At 43.5% G+C, this 26,905-nt stretch overlaps 1 protein-coding gene across 4 annotated transcripts in view; it reads right to left on the bottom strand.

Annotated features, from left to right (window-relative positions):
• il1rapl1a (interleukin 1 receptor accessory protein-like 1a) overlaps positions 1-26,905 on the bottom strand; it is a 173,938-nt gene that overhangs the window by 49,229 nt on the left and 97,804 nt on the right. For all 4 annotated transcript variants that reach the window (XM_085765141.1, XM_085765138.1, XM_085765140.1 and 1 more), the window contains exon 6: positions 7,088-7,162. In XM_085765141.1, coding sequence (XP_085621267.1) covers positions 7,088-7,162 — 75 coding nt within the window. The remainder of the gene's footprint in view (positions 1-7,087; positions 7,163-26,905) is intronic.

The following is a 26,905-nucleotide window of genomic DNA, read 5'->3' as shown; positions in this document are numbered from 1 at the left end:
AAAATTTTCAATTAATAAAAGTGGCTGATTTGTTGTTACATAATAATGTATTGTGTGCATTTTCCTGCAGGGAGATGCAAACTCTGAGATGGAAAATGATTCTCCAGAGCTGCTGGTGACACTGGTGAGAATGAGAACGACACAAAACAAAGCAGAGATTAGAAAATCTGCTCGTGTCGACCCACTCGGGTGGACGTCCATGAACACCAGAGGTGGCGTTGGCTACTTCCATAGCTGAGAAGGAGATCACACATTACAGCGATGCTCTACCGCTGACAGAAGGGACAAGTTTTCCCTTACCTTGCCAAGCTACAGCACAGTGGTACCTGTGTCCTGGCTGCACAAAGAGACTGTTGTGGTTAAAAATGAGGATTTTAGAAATGCAGAGCAGCAGCCAGGAAATAGCTTGTGGACATCCAGCCTTGATGATTGTGTTTCAACCTCTATTTCATACTCTATTCTGTTGTCTGACAACAAAAACTTAAAAACATAAATGAGAACAGCTTAACTGGGACTTCAACTCCATTAAAAAAAACTGTATATGCAAGCACGGAGAAGCAAACAACAGCGAGAGGCCTGAAACCAGCTGACACTAGGCAGAATGCAAATAGCCTCCGATGCGGTGCAGCCTCACACTAGGTTTTGACCTGGTCTTGTTCTGTTGTGTTTGAGGCCTCGGCTCCTCAGGCCGTTGACTTTACAGGAAGGTGCTGTCACGGCCTCTCTTTCTCTTCTATCCATCTACTTCTGTCTTGTTCTCTGCAGGAGTGCCAGTGTTAAGATGTCTGACAGAGATTGTTGGCTGCACCTGGAGAGGGAGTGGTGTATACGGATATAAAAAAAAGGCTGCTTTCCTGAGAGTGTTTGTTTTTGTTCTTGTTGCTGAGCAGCCAGACCATCTTCCACATGGCCTTCACTTCAGATCTGTTTGCTTTTGTGTTGTTTTCCTTCACATCTACCGCTCATACTTCAAATCACTCTTAACACCGCTGATGCCAAACATTCCCACATCTCATTACGAGCTGTTATGTTGAGCTCTTAGCTGCAAACTCTGAGCCCCTCATCCTTTAAGTGTTTGTATACAGGTACAGATATTTACTATACATCACTTAAAAACAGGTATAGTAAAGATTTCAATGTGCGGAGGTGAAAAACTTTAGCAACAACATTAAAAAAGGCCTTTAACCATCTCATTGTATTTGTTAGATTGGGAACATCATGTCTGAGGTGTTACTTTTGCATCAGCACCTGTCAAGCTGTAATCATCAAACCCTTCAACTAAACCCTCATTAAGTCTTTTCCCTGCCTCCTGGACTTATGAATACGTTGGTTCCCTACATAAGAGAGTTGGATTAATCAAATGGAACACAAGTTTTATATAAGGCGAAACTTTGCAGACTAAATTGGACAAAAAATGTGAATGTTTGATTGAAAAAAAAAGAAAAGTTGTCACTGTAAAACTTTTGCTTTGCTTTGTACTACTGCCGCTCTAAACTCCTCTGCCTGTGGAAGAAGAAAAAAGGCAAAACGAAGAAGACACCTCAGTGAATGGCTGAAACCACTGATTCGCGGGGCTGAGCTGCCTCTGCCTGCTGATTCAGCTGCCGATAAGGTCTATTAAAACCACCGCCACTGCTAAACTACAGCTGCTCAAAGATGGCACCTGACAGAACAACGTGCGTTCGTGCCTTCCTTCTTACCGTCCTCACCGGGTGTGGTGGTGACTAATGTCAAGGCGGTAGTAAACAAGCCACTTTACGTGATGCACAGTGGGGTGTTGTGTCAGTCTTTATTGCTCACTACGTGGTCCTGTTTCTGTCTCTCCCTTTGTGTGTTTGCTCATTCCCGGCTCCCTTTCCTGTTGGGCATGTGTAGAGGCCTCTGGGTTCATTTATCATGCTGCCGGCTCCGGCTCTCAGCCCCAGACTCAGTGATTAATGACGACCGTTCACACACTTAAACATTTAGCTTTGTTTCGCTGACACACTAGTTACTACACCGGTTACCGTGGGTTACTTAACGCTGGGTCACAGTGGGACTGCAACCAAACTGAGTGATGGCACACACATACAGACACGGACACACACATGCGCACACACAAAATTGTTCACTGTATCTGCCGTGTGACCTTTAAAGGCTGGATTTCGCTTTGATTTTTTTCCCCTCTGTGTTATAAATATGTCATTTATCAAAAGAAATTAACTGCAGCAACGCAGCCCAAAGAGCACAGCATGAAGGTAAAGTCTGTGTTGCCCCCCCTGCCCCTTAAAAGATATAAGAACATGTACTTCCTCAGTTCTACTCTCGATAGATATCTTTGTATAGCTGAGGAATGTGGCGATCGAAGCACGCGATCTTGTCGTTTCAGTGTGTAATCTGTCTGATGTCCAGCCCTGACACACAAACGCACAATCAAACATGTGAGTACATCGCTGTGACCATGTTTGTACGGATACCTTCGTGTCTGTCTGAGCTGAAAAAAGGAAATGTGACAGGGACTGAGGCGAAAGGGAGCGAGAGGAACTGTCTTTCAAGTGTGGCAGGAGTGAAAGAGCGTGTGTGTGTGTGTGTGTGTGTGTGTGTGTTACAGACTGAAAGAGAGCAAGAGAGAGAGAGAAAGAGAGAGTGATGGTACCAGGGGTAATTCAGTGGAGTGACTTTGTGTTGACCTTTAGTAACTCTCCAGAGCAATGTCAATTTCAATTTCACCCTTCTCGGTGGCAAAGTGACAAGACTGGTGTCACAGCTAGGTGTCTACAATCAAGTAGAGAAGAGAAGAAAGAGAAAGAGAAAGAGAAAGAGAAAGAGAAGAGAAGAGAAGAGAAGAGAAGAGAAGAGAAGAGAAGAGAAGAGAAGAGAAGAGAAGAGAAGAGAAGAGAAGAGAAGAGGTAGGAATAAGTAGAGAATATTTAGGGGAGAGAGTGAGACAGAGAATAAGGAAAAGTGTTGTGTTAATCAGTCTATATGATAGGGTTGGCATGTACATCCATAGTTGAAATAAAAAAAAGACTTCTCTCTGCTTTATAATTTTATCTTTATACAATAATATCACTGCATCACAGTGTCACATTACTGTCAGACAGTTTGTGATGGTATCTGTGCGTCAGAGTTCATTACAGTTGATTCCTGCACAGACGCCCTTTGCTTAAATGAGTGAAGTCTCTAATTGCGATGAGTCGATTAAAATTAAATAAAAAACTGCTGTCCTGTAGATGGATGTTTGAGGTGTAGCAGTGGGACATCCACACGGCCTGTCAAAAATATATCTAGAAAACAACAGAGAAAATCTGTGCCGTCAGCGTTCCTTAGTGTCAGTCTATTACTGATGGCGAGTGCAGCGTGCCGACATGCGTGTGTGTGTGTGTAGGGGTGTATGTGCGTGTGTGCAACTGCTGGCAAATGTTGAAATGAAGTAGGTTTAAGAGTCATCTCCCCTCTTGCAGCCCATCCCATGCTGATGGGTCCCGCTCACTGAAATAATGGATTCTAATTCCTTTCCACTAGAGTGCACCCATCTGCTGGCTTTGGGGGACAGTAAAATCCTCTATCAGTTACAATTATCCCACGGTTGCTGAGGAGTGCTCCGCAAGCATGTGTGTGACCTGCCCATCCAAAGTGTTGTGGGGTATGTGTGTGTGTGTATAACTGTGTGTGTGTGTGTGTATATATGACGAACAGGGAGAGCTAGCTCAAAGTGGAGTGCTGTGTAAGCGCGGGTTGAATCTCTCCACCCTCTGGGACTGCAAATCCATGACAAATCATCCCAAGGGAATCAACACCAAGTCAGTGAGTCTGTCTGTTTTAAATCTGGAACTATGTGTAATACACCCCCAACCAACCCACCCACCCACCCCCTTCTGCAATATGAATCATCCTCCTGTTGTGTGGAAGCAGTGGAAGAAGTGGACTACACCAACTCACCACTGGGGGACAGCAGCAGTAAATCTGGCAAAAAGGAAAAAAGTGGATGGCTGGCTGCTGACAAAAACCCACTCGACACAACCTTGAGTTTGTCTCCATTGGAAACCACACAGAAAATGTCAAGTTGTCCAGAAGTAATATTTTGCAGGCCCTGCTTTCCACACTCACACAGTCACACATCCCTGGGGACTCCTGAAGCCCTTAAGCTTTGTAGGTCTGTGATGTGACACACACACACACACACACGCACACACACACATACGCACACACACACACACACACACACGGACAGACATAAACACACTGCTAGCTGGTGCTGGAGCTGCAGGGTTTCAACATGATCTGTAGCTTTGGGATTTGGTGTCTTCAGCAGGGAGGGACACTGGCATGGCGAGACATGAGGGGTGTGTGTGCATGTGTGTGTGTGTGTGTGCGCTCTGACAAGACAACCCCTCTCCTAAGACAAACAAACTCCCTCTGTTGCAGCTCTCTTCACCCCCCGTCACTTTTTTCCCCCTCCGACACCCTTCTTGCTTCTGTGACCGCTCTGATGCCATCACTTCTCTCTGTTCCTCTCTCTGCATCATCTGCATTGACTTCCCTTTAATCCCGACCACGCGTGCATGTGTGTGTGTTGCTCTGTGAGTGAGTTTATGTAACATATGTGTTTTATTTATGCCGGCGTGTGTGTGTGTGTGTGTCTGCTGCGTAAAAGTTGCCTGTGTGATGGCAGCTGTCTGAGACCTCCACTGGTCACAGCGGCAGAGGAGATAAAGTAGGTATGTGTTTCCCGGCACTGCTGCAGATTTATCTCTCTGCTTACGGCTCAGATTTTTACTGCCCATCCCTTTGGCCTCCACTGGACGCCCCCCACCCCATCCCCCTTACCCCCCACCCCCTCACCCCACCCCTCTTCCCCCTTCAGTTGCCTTCTCTCTGTGCACGTTCTGGCCACTATAAATCTGCCACGTCGCTCCATAAAGCTGCTTAGGGCATGACTCAACAAATATTAAATAAGAGGCGAATAAATAAATAAAGCTAAATAAAAGAGAAACTCTCATCTGGAGGGAGAGACAACTTTTCGGCACACAAAATGGAGCCCGGCTGTAAAATATTTACCTCTGTGTCTCTGAGCTTTAGACTTTCTGCTGGGAGTCTGTGGAGGCTCACTACTATGACATCACACATGCTGTTCCTTTCTCTATTCCTCTCCCCTGCCTCATGTGTCTTGTTGTGATAGCAGCACCAATCCCTTATGTACCATAATATTAGATGGAGGCTCTGCAGCTTTTACATATCTAGATCAGTTTACGAGCCACGGGGAGAACTGATTAGCCTGTGAAAACAGCTGTATAATGTCTGCTGTGGCTCTGGAGCAGGTTTTGTTGAGTCTAAGAAAAATCCCACATAACCCCCGTGTTGTCACCTTGGTTATCTACACTTAGGCTTAGTGGCAGAACGTTGGTGACATGACGCATTTATCAGGCAAAGGGATATTATTGAATTGCATTGTGGGAAATGAACCTTAGACCAAGTTCAATCAGTAAAGGCTATCTTTATATCTCACGCTCCCTGTAATTATCTGACTATGGGCGTTATCTGTCAACCAATCACATTTCGCTACGATCTCAATCAGTCAATCATGTTGCTGTCGTCAAACTATATATAAATATATTTTGTCTCCTCTGCTCTCAGTTGTTATTTCAGGCAGCCTGCTGTGACCCCCCTCCTCCACTTTCACCTCCAGGCTTCATGTCAACGTCCAGGTTGGAGCTCATCACATTCTGCCTCTTCTTCATTTCATCACCACAACCACCTCCAGAGACTAGAGACCCTAGACTCACGGGGGGTTTCTATTCACACACAGCATCCTACCTCTTTCTAATCATGATGTGATCAAAGTGCAAAAATTTTTCTCTCTTCTCTCTTTTTTTGTTCTGCATATGCATATGAAGTTTTTGCTCACTCAAAGAGCCTCTTCTTACTAAAATCTGCATACATGGGAAATGCATGTTCTGGGACACTGAGTCTAAAAGACAGAATATCTTCTGCCTCTGCTGCTCTGCTCAGACCTTTAAAAACTTCAACTTCCTCCCAATTTTATGGAACTGCAGCACTAAATCACTGTGCAGTACTAAATGCACCAATCCTTTAACACACACATACAGTACATACACACTCCACACTACATGAAACCGCTCACGCAGCAAACATAAGACCCGACCGACAGAGAGAGGCTTTAAATAATTGCGAGACAGTTTTCAGAAAGAAGAGCCGACCCTTTCTTCAAAATCTCACTGGAATCAAGAGAGAGACAAATGACACAAATAACTCAAGGGTCTGCCCACATTGTGCAGCCTGTTCATGCATGGGTGTGAGAGCGCGCCGTCATGCGAGCCCGCCGCTTGTCAGTTTATCAACAGCAGCAATTTTTCACTCTTGATCAGCCAACCATGGAGGCATTTTAGATGAACTATACCTGGGTTCCAATAGCATTAGATAGAAAACAAAAGGTAAATGCTCAATGTAGTCATCACGCTGTCTTTGTCTCGGCCCCCCTCTTCTGTCTGTCACATATCGTCCCATCCTTCTCTGCTTTTCCCGGGCTCTCAGTCTTGTCCCATTGGCTTCACCATGACAGACACATTAGCCATTCACAGAGCGGCAAGCGCCATGTGGACAGTGGACTGTGCCCAGAAATCAAGCAATATGCTGTCACACAGGGAAAAAAAACAAACAAACAAAAAGAAACAAACACTACCACAACCACATACCGCATATAGTCGCCCACGCACGTATGCACACATCATAGACCTGACGTGACCTCACGTCAAAGAAGACAAACAACGGCGACGGAGAGCGGCTGCCTCTCCATGTGGCGAGCCAGAGTATGGAACTCTGGCACCATATGGACTCGCCATTGTTGACAAAACAGCCCTTGGGACATTAATACCCACAATTTGCATATATGGAAAACACTTCTACAATTGTTTTCTTTTCTTTTTTTTTTCTGGTCCTCCAGCAAATGAAAAGTGCCATCATCAATCTGTGTTAATCGCCTGGAGGTGTGTTGGACAGGATTCGAAAAGTCATCCATTTCCTGTCATTTGGAAATGACACAGATAGCAGCGACTGCAGCTGCGGGAAAATCCTGTGAAGCTCTTACCTAGCTGCAGCTCCATGTTGCTAATCTTGTTTTCCGAGGGAAACAGGATCTTTGGCGGCTTGTCGGTCAAAGGAGCTGAAAAGGAGAGAAGACACAATTTCAATATGACACAAGACAAACTGACAGTACAGGGGGAAAAAAAGCTGTCGCTGAGGAAGAATAGTGAGAGTTTGTAATTGTGCTATTTTTATATGCCAGTGTTTTCTTTTATATTCTGTATGCTTTACATAGTTTCATAGTCATCTCTGAAGAAAGCAAAGACAGATGTTATCTCTCTAGAGTCTATAGATCTTGGGTTTCATTTATTTGACCTACTTCCAATCATAAATACATCATTGTGTTGCCAAGAACAAGCACCCATTTACTCTGCATGAGTGTATCCGAACAGCCATCATGGGGTGTGTGTGTGTGTTTGTGCAAGTGAGAGGGAGCAGCTGATGCTCTAATGATGCTAATCATCCATACGGTGGATGTCAGACCTGCTGCTGAAGTCCCTCCTCTGGGGAATGCAGCAGTTTTATTGTTGTTGAAAGCTTTTGTGTGTTCTGCTAGAAAGACTGTGCTCTGTAGGGTTAGCAAAACAGAAAAAGGGTCTTGTATGTACATGACTGAAGGCACACAAGGGGGGGAGAAATGGAGAGGCTGTGTCAACATGGAGGATGCAGCGTTTTGATCATGTTGTGCTTCATCTCTCATTCAGAAAGACAAAGTAGTCTTTGAGAGAAAGATGCTTTTTGCTTTAATTTTGAATGTGTGTTTTTTTAAGATCATGTCACAGATATTCACAAATGTTCCAATAATGCTTTGCTTGAATGTGCCCAGAGGCTCTACAATCTCTGGGTTATTTTTAATCTTGAGGTAATTAACGTTTTATCGCAGGCGTAATTACTAAATAATTACTAGATCATGATTGGATCCAAACTGTCATGTGACAGGGCAACAAAATAGGTGTAATCCTTAGAAAACATGAAGGTTTGAAATAGAAAAATGACATTGAGTTGTTCACAAGATGGTGAACTTTTGGTTGTGCTTTTTTGTACTGACTCAAATCTTTGCCATGTGGAAGTATTACTGTAGCAGTCATGATACTGAACCCCACAATGCTGTGAGTGGTCATGCAATATACTGTAAATGTTGTCCAGATACTATAAAAAACAAAGCTTTCATCACACAAACTATAACAATGGAGGATATTGATGGAAAATGTACCACAAATCAGGTACTGTCTACAATTTTGGCCCAACGAACCAACAGTGATTAGAAGACCTGGCTGGAGTTGGGCCGGTACCAGTGGGAAAGTGTTTTCTTTAGTTCATTTATTTAAAGGGGAATGGCAGAATTGAACGTAACTCCAATATGGTGCATGAGACTGATGTGGTGCACACAGAGTTCACGGCTGCTGCTAATTTCTCAACTTTTATACCGAGTTGGGCATGTACTGTACAGTGTAATAGAACAAACTGTATCAAAGTATTGTCGCACTATTAAATATGCATAAACAAAACAGCTTGAGGCTATCTCATTTTATCTTTGTGATATATTTTCATGTGTACTCTTTCTTGCATGTTTGCACATCAAGCTTTGGTTGATAGTGCTGCTCAAAAGTCTGGAGACCAAACTGCATATTTTTTTAGGGGGGAGGATGACATCATTTGTTATTTTATGTAACGTGCTTTCTTCTGTTTAAGTATGAGCCCAGATAACAGACCAACCAGCATCATTACTGTGATTTGAGTCTGTAAATCAGTGACGTGTGAGCTGATTAGCAAAGTTGATGAGGGAATCAATGTTAACTAAAGGATATATTCATTGATTTGACATGAATTAAGCAGAAAACTGATGCTCTAACAGCAGTGGTTTGACCAATGAGGTCACACTTTTTGCGCCAGGCTGCATTGCACTTGTTCTCGCTTTACGTCAAAACACCACATGTAGCTTTAGTGTAATTTCAAGAATGTATACTGTATGTTTTTGTTTTGTCAAGGTATTTTTTCTCTCTCGTATTTATGTTGTGCCCACTTTGGGCTGGACTCCTGACTTCATGTTCAATTCACATATCGACATTTCAAACACAAAGCCCGGCATCATGGCCATCACAGCAGGAACAAATGAGTCCAGACTGATCTATACCTGGAGACTTATACACTCCAACACCTGCATAATTGCAGTGCTACAGTTCTTGTGCATTTATATAACAAGGAAAAAAAATCAGTAATGAACATGGTCTTTCTCTGCAGGTTTTAACAACCCATTTGAGTAAGACCTACAACACAATTTTCTGTTGCTGTGCCATTACATCATGAGGAAAAATTGGGGCATGCTAAGCTCATTATAACCCACATTTCACTGCTAGTGAGCATGACATGTCTGATATCATCGCGGACCTTAGAATTTCTTCATCTGTATGAAAATGAGTGCAGAACGTCACCATTGTAATTATAGCACAGATAGAGATGAAGACTGAGTTTACTGAAACAAAACAGGTTAGATATACAGGGAGTGTGCAGGCCTGCAGGTATGTGGAGTGAATCTATTTATTTATGGTAATGACTCTATACATCAGATTTTACAGTAGGTTGGATAAGAAGGGTGTGATCTTTGACCACAAGCGCAGCAGCACACGGCTCAGAGACAAAGACGAACAAACACACACACTGCATTCAATCATATGCACAGAGGGAGGCAAACAGTAATTCTGCTCCTTCTTTAGAAAAAAATAACCTTTATTGACTAAAAAAACAGCAGCTTCTCCCAACAGCAGACCTCTCAGGCACATCTAATTATTTAGTGGAGAATTTGCAAAGGTGGCTTATTTAGGCCAGTCTGTAGCCCGCTGCTTTTATTAAGACATTTCCTTAAGTGTGTTCTCACAAGCCCTCTCTTCAAGACTTTACTCTATTATAAAACCTCTCTAACAAGCTGTTTGAAAGCCCTACTCTGGTTTGGTTTGTCTGTATCTGGGAGGGGGAAGCAGTGCAATGTTGCTGCGCTTATTCACTCAGCGCAAAGTGTCTGCTACTGTAAAGTCCTTGGTTTAAGGCTTCAGGATGAGAATATATCCAACAAATTGCTAAAGAAGTCAGAAAGACGGTTCAATTTGAGGAGACGTACTGTAGAGCGAAGTCTATTAAATGTTTCTCACGTGTGGGTCTTAAAGGTGTTTTTCTGTGCTCCCACTGTAGCACCTCCTGGTATGTAAATACTGACTGAGAGGCACAGTGACATCTATGAGAGGGGCGGTCACAGGCTTTTAGGCACAACTGTTTGCACTGTTAATAGGTAATCACACAGCACAAATTACACTGGATACTGATACAATTTTAATTACATATCAAACTGCTATACATAATTACACAATGGGTGATCCTATAGCTAATTATGCACTAGGCAAACAAATGAGGACAAGCTGCGGATGGGTGTCGAGAGGGGAAGCAGATGTGGTAAGGAGAACACAGATAGGACGCAGACATCAGTCGACCGAAAAGGCAGAGCTGGCAAAACGAAGAGAATGAAACAGGAGAGAGGATGAGGAAGGGAAATTTATAAAGCTTAAGTGAAACAGTCAAGAAACATGCTTCCCCTCATTTTTGCATGCAATGCTTGCTTCTGAAAATCTCATTATCTTAATTACCACTCCTTTATGGGAAATACATCAATTATCACGGTTCGGTAGGGGAGGGGGGGGGGGTGGGATGGGGAGGGGGCCACCATTTAAAAGTGTGGAGGCTTGGAAGCAACTCCTAACAAAAGGAAATAAGTCTCTGCTTTGCCATTAACAGGCAATGTCTGGAATTAAGCGACAACGGACAAAAGCAGGTGATTAAACATGCAAATCTACGTGGTGAGCTGTTGACCTACAAATGGATGTTTGATGTATCTTATTTCACAAAGAAGTGATTAAATGCTTTGGTTTCAAGGTTAAAATCAGGTTTTATGTCCACTCATCTGCTACTAGCACTGTCTGCTACCTGTTAAGACAATAAAAGACGCCATTATTGCTGTATTCATGTGATGGTTGCGAGTCCTAAATGGTCTGTTGTTCGACCTCCAGATCGGACATTCCCTGCTTGGCAAATGGCAAATGAACTGCACTCATACATCACTTTTCTAATGTAATGGACAAAGTGCTTTCCAATTGGTCTCTAAGGTGTTGTCTTAAACATCAGGGGCAACTTGGTGTCTTGCTAAAGGACATGGAGGGGGAGGAGGTGGAGGAGCTCAAGATCAACCTTGCAATTAAAGGACAACCCCCTCTGTCACCAAAGACACAGCCCCCCATCACCAAATAAGTATTTAAGCACTGACTAAATGTTGCTGAAACTCCAACTTTGCTAAAAAAAAAACCTGGCTGAACAGCTGAAATGTTTGCGCTCTAGCAAGTGTCACTCATTTCCACGGTGGCCGTGCGACGTGGTTATCTTAAGGAGACCAGAATGGCTGCGTTGATGTGCTTGTGCGAGCGTACTAAACACTGATATCTGAGCACGCTCAGGGCAAAGGCATTGTCTGTTCTCTGCATCAAAGAGCGCTGAACTCATTTCAGGAGGTGACGCTGAGTATCTCTGTAAACTCCTCAACCGCATGTATAGTAGTGGTGGGGCTTCATTCTTTCACCATAGAATGGATGCTACATATAAAGTTGGAGAATGTGCAATGGCTACGTGAAGTGGAAAAATGACTGGGCGTCTGCTTTGTGCCTAATTGTGTGAAAATCCCAGCGTGCAGTGTGTCATGTGTAAAGTAATTGCAATGCCTAAGATTCGTTGACACGAGTTGCTACGAAATAACTGCACTGCTTCACCGTCAGTAGGCTCTTAGTGCTATTGAAGAGAGACTAAGTCAAGCTTTGTGTGTGCAGTGTGTGTGTGTGCAGGCCTACATGTTGATACATTAACACGGAGTGAGACTGTGTGGGTATAAGCTTTGTGATCAGTCATCCACAATCCCATTTTTGCTTGGTGGCGGAAAAGCTCACTGGACTTTCCAGATGGATTATTCTGGGTGACTGACTGTAGGGAAACAGCAAATTAATGAATTAAAGATGCAGCCGAGATATTTGGATCACTGGGCTTTTTTTTCTGTTAGTCGTCTCATTTGTGGAGGTCCGTGTTGGGGATTTGAAAGGAAGAAATATGCTGCCGGCTAATTGGCGACAAAGGTGAAAACAAGAGCAAATCGAACGTATAAATTAGTGCCACATGCAGTATAGACTAGAGAGAGGTGGGAACGCCGTTACCGCACAGTCATACAGTACGAATGGACATAATCTGTCACTTATATTCACACGTACTGTATAAACTCATGCATGTGCAGACATGAGAAAACACATGGATGTTAAGTTGTGAACTAAAGGCCTCAGGAAAGTCTCGGGAAATTGGTTCCCAAAGGTTTTCAGGCTTTTACTGTACCAACAAAGGCCGTGAAGCTGCAGAAGAAGATTCGAAGAAAAAAGCAGAAGGAAGGAGACTTCAGCAACACAAAGTCCTTGTGAGTCTCCCATGACTGCTAAGCCTGACTAGAGAAGTCTCAGCTCTCCTCTACGGCTGGTAAACTCCTATATTGTACTGCAGGAGATCACCATATATTAACAGTGACCTTCCACTGTACTGTTGTCACCTTTGAGCCAGTTTCATTACATTTTTGATGGTGCAATAACCATCCTGTATGATTCCCTTATAAAGTCACCTCTGAGTATACAGAATTCAATTCCAGACCTGACCATTTCCCACATGAGAGAAGCTGAGCAGGAAGCTGGACGGTGTCATCCAGAGTGAGGTAATAAAAGCAATTATATTCATCCAAAACCACATCACGCTTCCCCACAGCGCACCCACTGTCGGGCTCTCTAAGTGTTCTGCCTCTGGCGAAGCTGAAATACATCAAAGCAACAGGCGTGTGTGTCTTCTATCTCGCAAATATGGCCGGACAGGTTCCTGCATCACAGTCACACGCGCCGTTAAATGGCTGTCATCACCAAAAGTGATAACAATTGGCTTCCTTTTGGCCAAGTGGTCGGCCGAGCTGTTCTGACGAGGCGGCTCTCCAGAAGACCTTCTGATAATAGGACATGGCAGTGGTGACGCTCTTCAAAGCAAGGGTTCCCGCTGTGAGGTCTCAATGATCCATATCTTTGGGAAATAATATGAAAAGCAGCGGGCATTAAAAGCCAGGGCTTCATTAGCAGACGTGATATAACCGATGGGAACTCAACAATCCATTCACTAACAAGCTCCACATGAGGAACAACTGAGGTTGAATTTGACTACAAGAAGAGAAAAGTGTTGGAGAAAGAGAAAGATGAAGTGTGAGAGTGATATGGACACAGAGACGGCGACAGAGACACAAATTGAAGAGAGCAGCCTGAGAAAATGTGTTATCGATTGCTGGACTGGACCATGATCCTGCCCTCTCAGCATTTGTATGTGTGTATATGTGAATGCACATGTATTTGTTTACGCTTCTGTGTGTGTGAGTGTGCGACGACAGATCTTTGCCCCTTATCAACGTTTGATCGAATAATCTCACCGGTGCCCTGACTTCAGGCTCCCCCCTACTCACCAACATTAACAGGCCTTTTCACCACAACTCCACGAGAATTAGCCAAATCATCTACTTGAGACAGACTTCAAGTGGCTGCAAAAATTAATGCTCAGGAAGTATACACCTCCGCACAATATAACAATGCATTATTCACCGCTTAAAAAGCAACCTAATTAAACTTGTCTCACTTTTTTTTGTCAGACCCTCGACAAGGATTATGTTTTTCCGCAGGTTGATAGAATAAGTTGCACTGTGTTCACAGCGAGAGGTTCAATTAAGCGAGTGAGGGAATGTGAAGAGTGTTCGAAATGAATGAGGAGCAATTTATGGGTCTATTGTTTACAGAACAGTGAGGAAGAAGAGGTTTCAGAGATGTCCTGAAGATTTAATGGTCTCTGAAAACACACATATACATAGAAGCAAATCTCATAAACACAAAAAAACAATAAATCAAGTCTCAAATTCATGGAGCAAAGAAAAAAAAAAGTGGGAATGTGATGGTTGATAACGGACGTCGTTGTTGAAATGAAGCGACTTTGTTGCTCGATTTTAATTAAATGAAATCAAAGTAATTACAGCGATAAAGCAGGTACAGTGCTGGGTAACCCGGCAGCCTCAGTCTTTCCCGCTTCTCTCTTGCAATTGACACACAAACACAACTCCAACACACACACTCACACAGTCGCACAAACAAGTTGCCCAATCATCTCTCCTCTCAGTCCAACGGGGATCTGTGACACACATATGGCGTGCTGCTCTCTGCCATGTTACACTATCTGATATGTTCTGCTGCAGCTTTACAGCTTCCAGATGCTCCGTTGCAAACAAGCTGCAAAAGCTCAAGCTCCATAAGTCAGAACTCAAACTGCTTATTTAAAATAATGTTTTTAAAAAAGGTACCACATAGTTAGAGCAGGAAAACAAATCTGCATGTTGAAAAACCCACCGCCCATGCAAGCGTGTGCTGGAGCGTGTGCACTCATGCGCGTTTATGTGTTCGGGAGAGGAGGCAGAGACAGAGAGAGGAGCAAGGTGTGAGAGATAAAGCACATGCGGCGTGATTATGATCTTCACAGGGTTACGTGCCTGTGAGCGTGGTGAGGATGTGATACAATTCAAAGTTCAAATGAGTAAGTGGGAGGGCAAAACCACGAGAAGCACGTGTACGGGTTTGTTTTGTGTGAGTTGAGGTGGAAAGGGAAAAAAAAGACAATAAAACTGAGGCATAGGTGAGGAGAGAAATGAAAGGAGAGGGTGGAAGGGAGAATGTGATGGGGAGGAAAACCCCGTGTATTTACTGTACAGTCACAGTCTGCTGAGACTCCGTCCTCAGCCTGGAGTTCATCCGTAGTATCGACACGACAACAATCTGTGTGGGTGTGGCTTAGCACAGCACAGCAGCACCTCTCCGAGCACAGCACAGCTCAACACTTTTCATCTGTGTCTGACTCTTAACCTCCCTCACTGGAGCAGAGAGGGATGTTTTATTTTTCATTTCTGTCTCACTAACACGTGTGGTCCTTTTTTCTCCCTCCTGTCATCTTATCATCATCTCTTTGCCATTGTCCCAGAATTGTCCCCACCACACTGTGTTTTTACCTTTCAGTAAATCTTGCGGGGTCTTTTCATCTGCACTCAGCCCCGCGGCTTATGCCCCTGCCGCTCTCCGACAGCTTGTATATAATGTGTGTGTGTGTGTGTGTGTGTGTGTGTGTGTGTGTGTGTGTGCGCGCAGCAGTGTATCTGGGATAATATCGCTGTGAACTTTAATGTTCCCCAATAGGTGGAGTGTAGACTACACTGTTCTTCCATTAGGACCCGGCTCACAAACAGCGTATACACATTCAATAATGCAGGCCAGGGCTTAATGTCTGACAGTGTGCGAAATCAGCACACAACCCCGGCTACCTGGTGTCGCACAAATGTGTCCACAGACACACACACACACACAGACACACAGACAAACATAGAAGCATTTACACGTGCTACTGTTGGGTACGTAGGCTGCTGATCCTCACAAGCATTCACCCAGTCTAACAAGCATGCATAACACACTCTCACACAGCCACACACACACACTTTCCTGTCAGCTCCAGATAACATAACCCAGTGGTAGGGTGGCGATAACAGTAAGTAATTCCTGCTAAATAAAAGAGTAAAATGCATGATAAATACACCTGTGTGGAGCTTATGCAGATAGGCAGAGGGGTGGACACGACATGGGAGGCACGTGTGACACAGGAGCGGAAAAATACAGACAAAAAATGTTCAGATGAGACCGATATTGACCGACAAAAAAACATCCAGCAGCAAGTCCTACAGTAGGCAATGACAGAGGATTAGTTTTCCAATCAGCGCCGATCTCTGTGGGCAGGTCAGAGGGAAGCCCTGGTGGCCTGGTGTCCATTCTGTTGCTCTGTGCGAGCAGGAGGACGAGGCTAACCCAGCCGACTGCAGGGGACAGCCAGAGCAGGTGGACACACACCTGAGGGCCAGGATTAACACAGTCCTGGCACATTACAATCAGCATGCACAGCGTATAATCCCACTGGAAAGGTGTGTGTCTGTGTCTGTGTTTGTGTGTGTCTTTTTTCTTTCTTTTTTTTTTTACTGTGCTCCATACCGGCCTCAGGTCTATCCAGGTGTGCAAACACACTGGCAGTGCCAATGAGACACCTGAGGTGACACATATAGGGGCTGCATGAAGTAACCGAGGAACAGATAGGCAGCCTGCAGGGTCACCTCGCTGCCATCTGCTCCAACAGTTCCTTTTGACCCGTCTCCACAGCAACACTCGGCCCATCCCAGAATCCACTGATCCTCCTCATCTGTGCATAATAACTCTGTGATAAATGTGCAATACTGTATTTGAACAAGACAAAAAGGTAAAAGTTCTATTTTTTAGTGCAGACAAAATGTGTTTATGACTGAAAACATGGGGAAGACACAAAGTTCCCATGACGATCACATGTATTAGTTCTGGACATGTGCAAACGTGTCCGTCACACGTGTTTTAGGTGATGCAGAATTACATTTGTCCCCCTCAGTTTAGGTGCAGAAAGCTGTAGAAAGCTGCAACACATATTGTTGACAGGTAATATCCTTAGTAAAGTAAATACTGAACATCTAGTATATTATTTTTTAATCTATTGTTTATTTTATTTTATTTTATTTTGAGCTCCCTGGTATTATTGGCAAGACATTCAAAGAATTCAGCTAATAAAAAATCTCAATGATGTTTTTTTTTCAGGTTGTATGAAGATTAATTAAAAATGAAAATGAAATAAACTCATCAACAACGTAAACAAGCTTACAATCTACATTTCATTCGATTAGTTAAAAGCATTTTTGGTTTAAATAAACAAAATATAAGCTGCATAACACCCTGTCTTCAATGCTTCCCAATAACTTTTAATGCAGTTTCCTATTGTATTTTCCCCACAGTCTCTATTGATCTGTTGTCTCTGGCAGGTTTGAGCAGGATTTTTAACAATGCTGCACCTGTGGATGAAATCCCACATTTTGGATTAATTATTTAAAATATAACCAAAAAGCAGCTTGAAGATGAAAACACCTCAACAAGTGAACAAAGAATATGAATCATTAATCAATATAGAAGAGCTGTTTGTCAGCAAGGCCAATCGCAATGGCACAACAAATGATTTTTATATCTCTCCTCACAGAGGCTTAACTGATTATCGGCACCATATCGTATTTGTTTCAATAGGGCAGGAAATTGATTTTGCGACGGCAAAACAGGTGGTGATGTTCGACAAGCTGATGAGGACGGCCCCGACCACGGGCACCTTTCACTTCAGCTGAGGGGCAGCAGAGAAAGAGAGAGGTGGCGAGACAACTCGACAGCTCTCGGTTCCTGCTGATTCTGTCAATCATCACAAATCTTACAGGAGAGTACACCTCCATCTGACAAGCACATAGAAATACTGGGGATACAGTACAGCAGTGGTGCATTATTGGAAAAACAAACCAAAATAGTCACACAGAACATTTTGTGAGGGAATAGCTGGGCCTAAAATGTGTTTCTTACGTAACACGTTTGTCTTGTTTCTGTTGTCCAGTCCAACGCAGAGAAAACTCCTACACGGCCAGAGATGCTGCTTAAAGGTGGTTGACTTCAAGCAGCCGTAGGAAGGAAGGAGGTCAGGGTGGATGGACGGGTCATTACAGTAAACACCAAACTTTAACACAAAAAGCAGCTGTTTGTTTCCCATTTTGAGTCACTGACACTCACTGTTGTGTTTTTAAAACGTGATCACAGTCATTTCCTGAACTTGACTACCTTGACTAAGGGAAATTAATTCGCCCCCTATCCCTAACCCTAACACTCTACCATTTGCAGAAGAATTAAAAAGCCTGATGGCTGAAGGTACAAACTCTCAACCAACAACTTAAAGAGACCCCGAGGAGTTTGCTTTTGGTTATATAAGAGTCTCATACTGTATTAATGTGGATGAAACTACATTACCAACACTTGTTAACTTGTTCATTTTGTCGTAGTATTAATATACCTAGTTATTTTGATATTATTATTTGTGGTCGACTCGCCCAGCATATAGTTTCGGTTTCCCGGATGCTGCCTGGCGGGTCATGGGAATAACGCTGCCGGATCGCTAGTTGGCATCGTTTATGATCGGAACTATGACGGTATCTGGTCGTCTTCGAACCTCTGACTTTCATTCTTGATCAATGAAAACATTCTTGGCAAATGCTTTCGCCCGTCTTGCGGCAGTCCACGAATTTTTGAATTCTGAAACTCCTCGTTGTCCCTTTAAATCATGAAATTCTACAAATTACCAAAAATAACACGTAATACAAGTAGTAAATGCTACTTGACTAGTATACCCAAGTATTTATCAAGGTACAGACTTCACCAACATCACCAGGTGGTTTTTGACCTCATCTTAACCAAAGCTAAACCATAGAACCGTCTGGCAATAAAATTATTTTGAACAGTTTTGGAAGACACAGACAAATGAAATCCTCCTGTCAATGTTGGCGTCAGATCAGAAAACAGTTGTGTGTGGAGGACATGAACAAACAACATATGTTGTTGTTTAATAAGGACAACTTATTGGACTTAAACAGTCTATCAAATAAAACAAAAAACTAACTAACTAAGCACAGCAGAGGAGACGGTGTTGTTTAGCCAGACACAAACACACACACACTGTGAGTGGACCCACTCAAGCTACACACACAAACTGCTCTTGATGTTAGAGCCACTATAGTGTGTGTCCAGTCTGTGCCAAATCCTTATTAGAGATTCAGCAGCCTCATTTATGATCATAAGCACATACGTGCGCATCCAAATGCAATCACACATTAACACAGACACACATTCACACGCAGACAAAAGCCTAAAATAGACACTGGCATGCACACAGTAAACAAAACGCACTGTTACAGGAGCCACTGGAGAGCAGCGATCATCAGCATGACACAACTGATGGTCTAAACTGTCTCTAAGCTACATTTTACCAGCTGACTCAAATGAAGCCAGACACATAACACAGTGCCAGGGTGAGATCTGCAAATCATGTGTTTGTTTGCTTCCCCTTATTCCAAAAGCCTAACGATGCTCTTCTCTCTCAGCCTCCTAAGACAGATGGAGATCATTAGCTTCTCTCACTCCCCCCCTCTCTCCCTCTCACTCTCCCTTTTTTCCCCTCCCTCTCTCTCCTTCTCCACTCTGTTCGATCATGTCATGTCTAAAAACCATAGCCACTCTTTGTCTTTGGCTTCTCACTCATCCCCTTCCTCTGTTTGGCCCCTCACTCACTCTCTCTGTCTCTGTCCATCTTCCTCTACACAGATTTATATCTAAAAGGTTTCAACCTCCAGCAGAATCTTACAATTTTAACAAGTGCTTCATCATTCTTGTCAGAAGTAGTTACAGGAGTCATGACACACACTTCCCTAGACAGGGGCAATTGATGAGAAACCATTAGACTCTGCTGATCCTAGAGTGAACAGCAAGGCCTCCATCACCGCATTCCTCTCCACCTTGACACAGAAGCATGGCTGACTGCGCTTCTTCAGACACGTGTCAGATGCACCACTTCTTTACAGGCGCGCGCTGAGTTTGTTTTAATTTTTAAATATTTAAATGTAATTTTAATGAGGAACCTCTCACAAGCCAAAGCATCTGCCAAAAGGTTCAGACAGCTAGCTATTCCCCATGTACATTACGAATTATGCCAAAGGCGCTAAGAATCTATTATTTGTTATTGAATCTCAGTCACTGACAGCTAAATAAACAGCACGCAGTGTGGGAGTGATGGAGGTTTTACTGTTGGCGCTGTAACAAGTTTTTTACTGTGCGGACTGTAGTGTAGTGGTGTTGAAAAGTGTTAACGGAGCCTCTGCTGTCCTGCACCGGTGACCATCTGGACCGAATCCATCACTTTGTTCTACACTTCCTTCGCATCCCCGGCTCCTAATTCCTCATTATGACACCATGGATGCGGGACCAGCTATGGGCTGTGGGGGGGGTTACATAGTCCAGAGCTGCTGGGCAGACTGTCACTGCCATCTTCTTTTATTTTTGTGTTTGCATTGACTGACATTTTTTAATTAAATGTTATTTTAACTAGAGTATGAAGAAAAACACATTTCCAACAATACAAAACAATTTGATTACACCAATTTGAACACACCTGAGGTTATTGCTGTGTGTCAACATTTCTCACATGCAGCCAGTTGCTTTTTCAGTAAATTGGGGCACAGGATTGTTCTTGTTCTCCTGGACTTTTAATTAGTTGTAATAATCTGCTACACTGCATATCTAGTGCTGAAAAGCTGTAGATTTGAGAATGAACTGGGCCACCTGGCAGGCTGCAGGTATATGTTTATTTTGTTTTCAGGAAAACTGGTTTCAGTTACTATAACAGCATTTCAAGGTCAGACTTTCGTTTTTTGGCGACAACAATGATGCGTTAGCATTAACGAGATCTGGAGAAGGTATCTGTTGTGTCTCCCGTAAGCGTGTCGTCGAGGAGGTGTTTGTCCTGAGATAATGAAGTAGATTTTGGTGGATTTCCATGAGATATCGGGATCACGGTTTGTGTTATTCCGCTCCACAACCTCCCCAGAAGTTTTCCTCACTAATCTACATTTAAGTCAGAGTATACAGCATCTAGCGGGTTTATGCAAATGTATAAACCTCTACATGTATGCACAGGTGCGTACAAGAAATACAAGGGTATACATGCTCAAGATTAGACCAACAGCCACCCTCTTGTCAGTATTTTACATTGAATCCTAAGCTAATAAAAGTGGTGGGAGCTGATTGAGTGCTTTGACCTCCCTGAGGGTGGTCGGGGTTAAACGGGTGCAGGGCTGGGCTCTCTTTCTCTGCTTTTAAAAGCCTGACATGTTCTCTGCAGGACGTCTGACCCTCTCTGACCACAAATCAACCGGCAATTACAAGCCTACACAAACACACACAGAGTACACACAGGCCCAGGCCACTCTCTCTTACACACTCACACACACGCAGAACCACTGTACTCCTCAACCAGAGCTGTGCTGTGGATCTGAAACAAAAAGGCAAACAATGTATTTGTGAAAGAGGCAAAGTGTAATATCAGGAAAAGCAGCATAAGTCCGAATGACAGGTGAAGAGAGGAAGTACAAAAGAAAACACAAAGAGAAATGAGAATCAAGAGAGCAAAGGAGAGGCCAAGCAAGTATAAAAAGCTTTTTATCTGAGCCTGTGACCCCATCACTGTAATTCTGAAAACCTTCCGAAAGATAGTAACTCTAAGTGTCATCCTCCAAATGTTTCATTCAGTCCACTCAGTCAACCTTGCCTGGGATATTGTAAGTGAAAAACCAAATAAAATGATTTATACTCCTCCATCCAAATACATTAATTGCCAAAAAAATAAAAATAAAAAAAGCACTGGAGACTTAAAGTCTGAGTGACCGTCATGTTGGGCAGCTTTATTCTAGGGCAGCCTGTTCGCTGGTGTCTCATAAATAAGGTATGTCCCAGAGGGTTGGAAAGCCCTGCTAAGTCACTGCTTTGTTTCGAGACAGAGCCCCTTATTATTTCACTTGGAATAACTTGTCACAACAAAGCTGAACCCAAGGTACCATCCTATCAATTTCCATGGCAACAGGGGACGGTGGCATTGGCAAAATGTAGAAAAGGAGCAGAGTGGGCAGTTCTTTAGGACAGAGTCTGTGGAGGTGGGGACTCGCTTGAGACTCAGAAGGAACAAAAGAAGCAGTTGTTGTCTTCATGTTTCTTTTCAGTTTCTTGCACAAATGTTTTTTGTTTGTTTGTTTGTTAGTTTCTTTTCCGCGCAGCACAGTCAGTATGGACAACAACAGGGTGTTTACTGATCAATAACATTCACTGTATGAATGTGCACCTGACTATTGTTCTTCGAAAGACTCTCTAGAGCGGGTCTTCTGCTAGTTGGAGGGTTGGTTGTTCGATTCCCGGCTCTTCCTGTTCGCATGGTGAAGTGTCCTTTGGCAAGATATCGAACCCTGAATTACCCCAATGTATCGTGTGTGTGTGCGTGTAAGAGAATGCAGCTTGCAGTTTAAATCACTTTGAGTAGTTGATAAGACTGTGTGCAGTTCACATTTGCAAACTAGTCCCTTTAAAGGGATAGTTCAACACTTTGGCAAATGGCCCATTGCCATAATCCCTATAGTTTTAGGAGTAGGTTTGTTACCTTTACAGTAATTGTCGGTGCAAGCTATTTTCAGAACGGCGGAGCAGAGCTGCTCAGAGCTACGCTACCGAGGCTCATGGGATTTCTTGGTTTCCCTCATCAAACTCATCAAATACACAATCCAACAACTCCAAAACGCTCTTGTGGACAAGTTGTGACCTGCACATTCACCACGCTATGAGATATTACAGTAACGGACCGTTACGAGATGGAGTTGTTTTTTCGAGGCAAATGCAGAGACACATCTAAGGTGCATCAGAGGTTTTGCATGAATTTACCTCGAAAACAAATCCGTCTCAGCCCAAAATGTTGAACTATCCCTGTAAGGCCTGTGTGTGTCAACTTACTTTTTCAGTCAGATTGTTATACAGTAATAGGTGAAGAGGTCCTGAACACACTGTGTTTGAAAAGCTTTGATATTTCCATATTTGCCTGTTTGTCTGTCAGTGTCTCACTGATGGGCAGGACTCGCCTGTAAAAATGCAATCATATTCTAGCAGGACAGCAGGGAGAGGACGGAGGAGAGGGAAGGAGAGGAGAGGAGAGGAGAGGAGAAGAGAGAAGATGAGAGGATAGAAGAGGAGAGGAGAGAGGAGGAGAGGAGAGGAGAGGAGAGGAGAGGAGAGGAGAGGAGAGGAGAAAATACGAGAGTAGAGGAGAGAAGGAGAGAGGAGAGGAGAGGAGAAAAGATGAGAGGAGAGAGGAGAGGAGAAGAGAGGAGAGGAGGGGAGGGGAGGAGGAGAGGAAGGGGTGGAGTGAGGAGAGGAGAGGAGAAAAGACGAGAGTAGAGGAGAGAAGGAGAGAGGAGAGGAGAGGAGAGGAGAGGAGAGGAGAGGAGAGGAGAGGAGAGGAGAGGAGAGGAGAGGAGAGGAGAGGAATTAAATGAGAGAAAAACTGCCATGACATTTCCAACACACACATTATTCTGCCATTTGAATCTCAATGTGATAACAGTAGTAACAGCCATCTTAACATCCTTCTATGCATTTATAATTCACACAAAACCCCATGTGAAATAAGTGTCACAGGCACCAAATTCTCCGGCTCAGATAAAAGGGAATAAAACAGCAAACATTAGGCAGCCACTCCACACAGCTACGTCTATGTAAGAGGAGAAGCACCGTCAGCATTACGCTATCACTTTCTCTAAGAGCTATTAGAATAGACACAGAAGGATGCAACAATATATATCTTTATATATACTAGATATATTTATATATGCATTATTTGCATTTCGGATACAACCACCTGTTAGCTTCAAAGCATATAGCACAGAGGGAAACACAGAGGGTTTGACAGTAATGACTAATCATGGACCAGCGATACAAAGCGGGCCTCTTCACAGGGAGCCTTTGATGCAGGTGAATCACATCCTAAACATACTTATTAGCAGGAGTGGAGGAGGAGGAGAGTGAGGGAGGAAGGGTGAAAAGAAGGGGGAGAGAAATTTGTTCCGCACGTTAGCTGGCATGCTTGGGTGCGCGAGAACAGAAGGTTGGCATAATGAATTCTGGCGTGCAAGTGGCTGTTAATGAAATAAAGAACCCCACCCCGGCAGAGGTGCGAATGTGTGTGCGCCGGAGTGTGCAAGCATGTGTGCAAAAAGAGAGACGGAGAGGGGACAAGACGGAGGAAGACAGAGAAGTCAGGAGGAGGAGAAGAGGAGGAGAAAAAGATAAAGGAGAGGAAAGTTTGTACGAGCAGGTGTTTTGTGTGTGTTCTCCTGTGTGGTGTTTTCAAGACAGATAAACAAATTTCCCCTCAGCCTTGGATGTGTTGGTGGCTCATCTCAACAGCGCTGCATAATCAGGAGGTATTTTAACACAACAAGGACTTTTTAGCCATGATCATTTAATGTTAATTTGGCTCCTTTTCTTTTTATATAATCTTTTATCTAAGGGAATATGGGGGAAAAGTGTACAATGGTACAGCATCAGACAGTGGACTGCCACTTAAAGATGTTATGCTCATGAGAGTGAGGTATAGCTTCCAGAAAAAAGAAAAAAAAGGTAGTATTTATTGTGTTTTTGTACCCATAGCACATCCAGAGTCTTGTGTATTGCCTCCTGTTACAGCAAGATCTGCAAAAGAACACTTTCAAATTGAACCATATCACAACTTTGTCGTGCTGTCCCACCCTCCTTCGTCTGTTTACTCTCAAGAGAAGTATCGTAAGCCACCGAGCTTTGTAGTGGCTCAGTTTATAAATCATTGCGTTTTGCTGAAACAACAGAAAGCAGATCTTACTGGAACCCATCAACCCTCTGTCTCCCAGATACACACAGAGGGATGAGAAACAGACGCTGGGTCTGAACTATTTTAAGATGTAAGATGTTACGGACAAAGGCACGGGGAGATATAAGTTTGTATGGAAGTGACATACAATACAGTATGTTCTCAGTAGGCCAGGTGGCGGATGAGGCTCGGATGTGATTTCTAAAGTCTCTAAAGACGGTCTGTCCCCACCCTCTCAACACGGGTTGCCTAATTGAGTGTTAATTTGGTGCTAATTATGTAACATGTTATCCCAGTGAGACGCCCCAGATGCCATGAGATGAAGGCGTGTGGAAGAGTGTGCAGAATCGCAAAGCAAAGCATTTAGGGAAACACTGTGTGTCTGTGTCTCACGGTCTGCATCTGCTTCTGAATTCACTGAGTCACAGTGCAGTGCAGAGCAAATAGGAAATAAATAAATAAATAAATGAAACAACATCACCAAATTAAAAGGCATTCAGTCAAGTCGAGATAAACACTGAGGAGTGTGCATTTTTTCAGAAGTGAGGCCACCCTCAGCTTGAACCACAGCTGATTGTTAAACAAATATTCATCTCTATGAGGATGGAAGATTCGTCGAAGGGAGCGTTCAACAAACATTTCCAAGTGAAAGTTCGGCCCCTGTGTTAAAAAATTCAACACATTTCTTTTACTGTAAAAGTATTAAAGGCTTATTGGAGCTGGGCTCTGTCTTTGCAGGCAGTGAGGGGCTGAGCCTGGGAGAGAGTGCTGTGGTGCCCGCTGATGCCCCCCCCCACCTCCCACCGCTCTGCTCCTCAACATAAATATAGCATGATTATGAAGAAGACCTCTCTGCTCTTTTATTTATCAAAGTCATGGAGCCTTACACAGCTCACACTGCAGAACACTGTGCACAGCCACTGGAGGGGGTATTAAGGTTCGGGGAATAATGTGGTGTGTATAGTGCTGGCTTATTAAGTGGTTAGATGTTTGTGTGCGTGTGTGTGTGTTGCTTCAAATCAAGCAATATATTTTCTATACCTTTGTTATTGTCAACAAAACCCTCGAAAAAGACCAAATGCAACAATGTATTATGGCGTCTCTTTCAGTAGTTTCTGACTCTGTGGCACTCAGCCTCTGGCCAATTTTCTATCCCTCCTTTATTCCATCTGAAGACGTTTTCATGTTAAAACACAAAGGCTGGGTATTTCTTAAACAGTTGGCCACTGGAATTATTAGCAAATATTACTCCGGCAACAGTAATAACCCATTTGTTTGACAATATTCAGCTGTGGATGAATAGCCATTAAAGCAGAAGTAAGCGATCCGGTCGTTTTGGGTAATGCTGCGTTCCAGGTAGGCTTTTGAAACCGTAAATTACAGCTTCAAGTCACAACTTACGACTTTGTAGCGTTCCAGGCAACCCACTTGTGTTTTTCCGACCTGTTTTACCTGTGAAAGTCACTATAACGGCCACTCGTAACTTCCGACCCGTGAACTCGTACCAGATCGAACTGGTACGACTTCACAGGTCGGAAAAACACGAGTTACGAGTTTCCTTGAACGCACCATAACAGTCCTCGTCCCTACGTCACCACATTCACGGCGTCCCTTGGCTGCACACACAGCCCTGCATGCCGTTCTCTCTCCTCATTGGATAAAAACTGTAGGATACGATAAATGTTTTCTCCTCGGCTCAGAGCAGAGCAGAGTGACTGACAGACCCGTGTTTCAGACCAAACACTCTATGTAAGTGATTGCTGTTGGAAGATATAACTATTTAAGACTTATATTAACACAAATATATCACTTACTTCTGCTTTAAGTGCAGAGTGTTTTAAATGCCAGGATGTTGTTGTGCGTGTGCCTCGCTCTTAACAAACTACAGTGCCCATGTTAATTCCACCCATTGCATTGCTGGAGCCAATTCGTGGGTTTTAATAGTTTGATGGCAGTAATAGAGTTTAATACAAGATAAACAATAGTCCAGGGCTGCTTTTGGCATTTTCTATTAGATTTGTTAATGATGAGAAAAAAATAAGGAATATTGCTGGCCTTATTTGGAAGTTAATATCTGGTAGTGGGTGTGAGTGCCATTTTCATGTTGAAAAAAGACAAGTGCACAGCAGTAGGGGATGAGAAGAAAAAAAATCGTGGTAGAGAGACATGATGTAAATGAAATGCAGTGTCGCCACAGGACCTATGGAAACATTTTGACAAGTCACAGCAGCTGAATCCCGTTGAGCTGCTTCAGGTTCAGGTTCATTCCTGATGTCATGTATGCTGTTGAATAACTGTCACACTGTCTGAGACACTTACAACAGAGCCTTTG

This window comes from Trachurus japonicus, chromosome 21, assembly GCF_045865225.1.
Source record: "Trachurus japonicus isolate A0001 chromosome 21, Traja_1.0".
Classification (NCBI taxonomy): Eukaryota; Metazoa; Chordata; class Actinopteri; order Carangiformes; family Carangidae; genus Trachurus; species Trachurus japonicus.
Note: the sequence above shows the minus strand (reverse complement) of the source record. Positions and strands in the feature narration are given on the sequence as shown.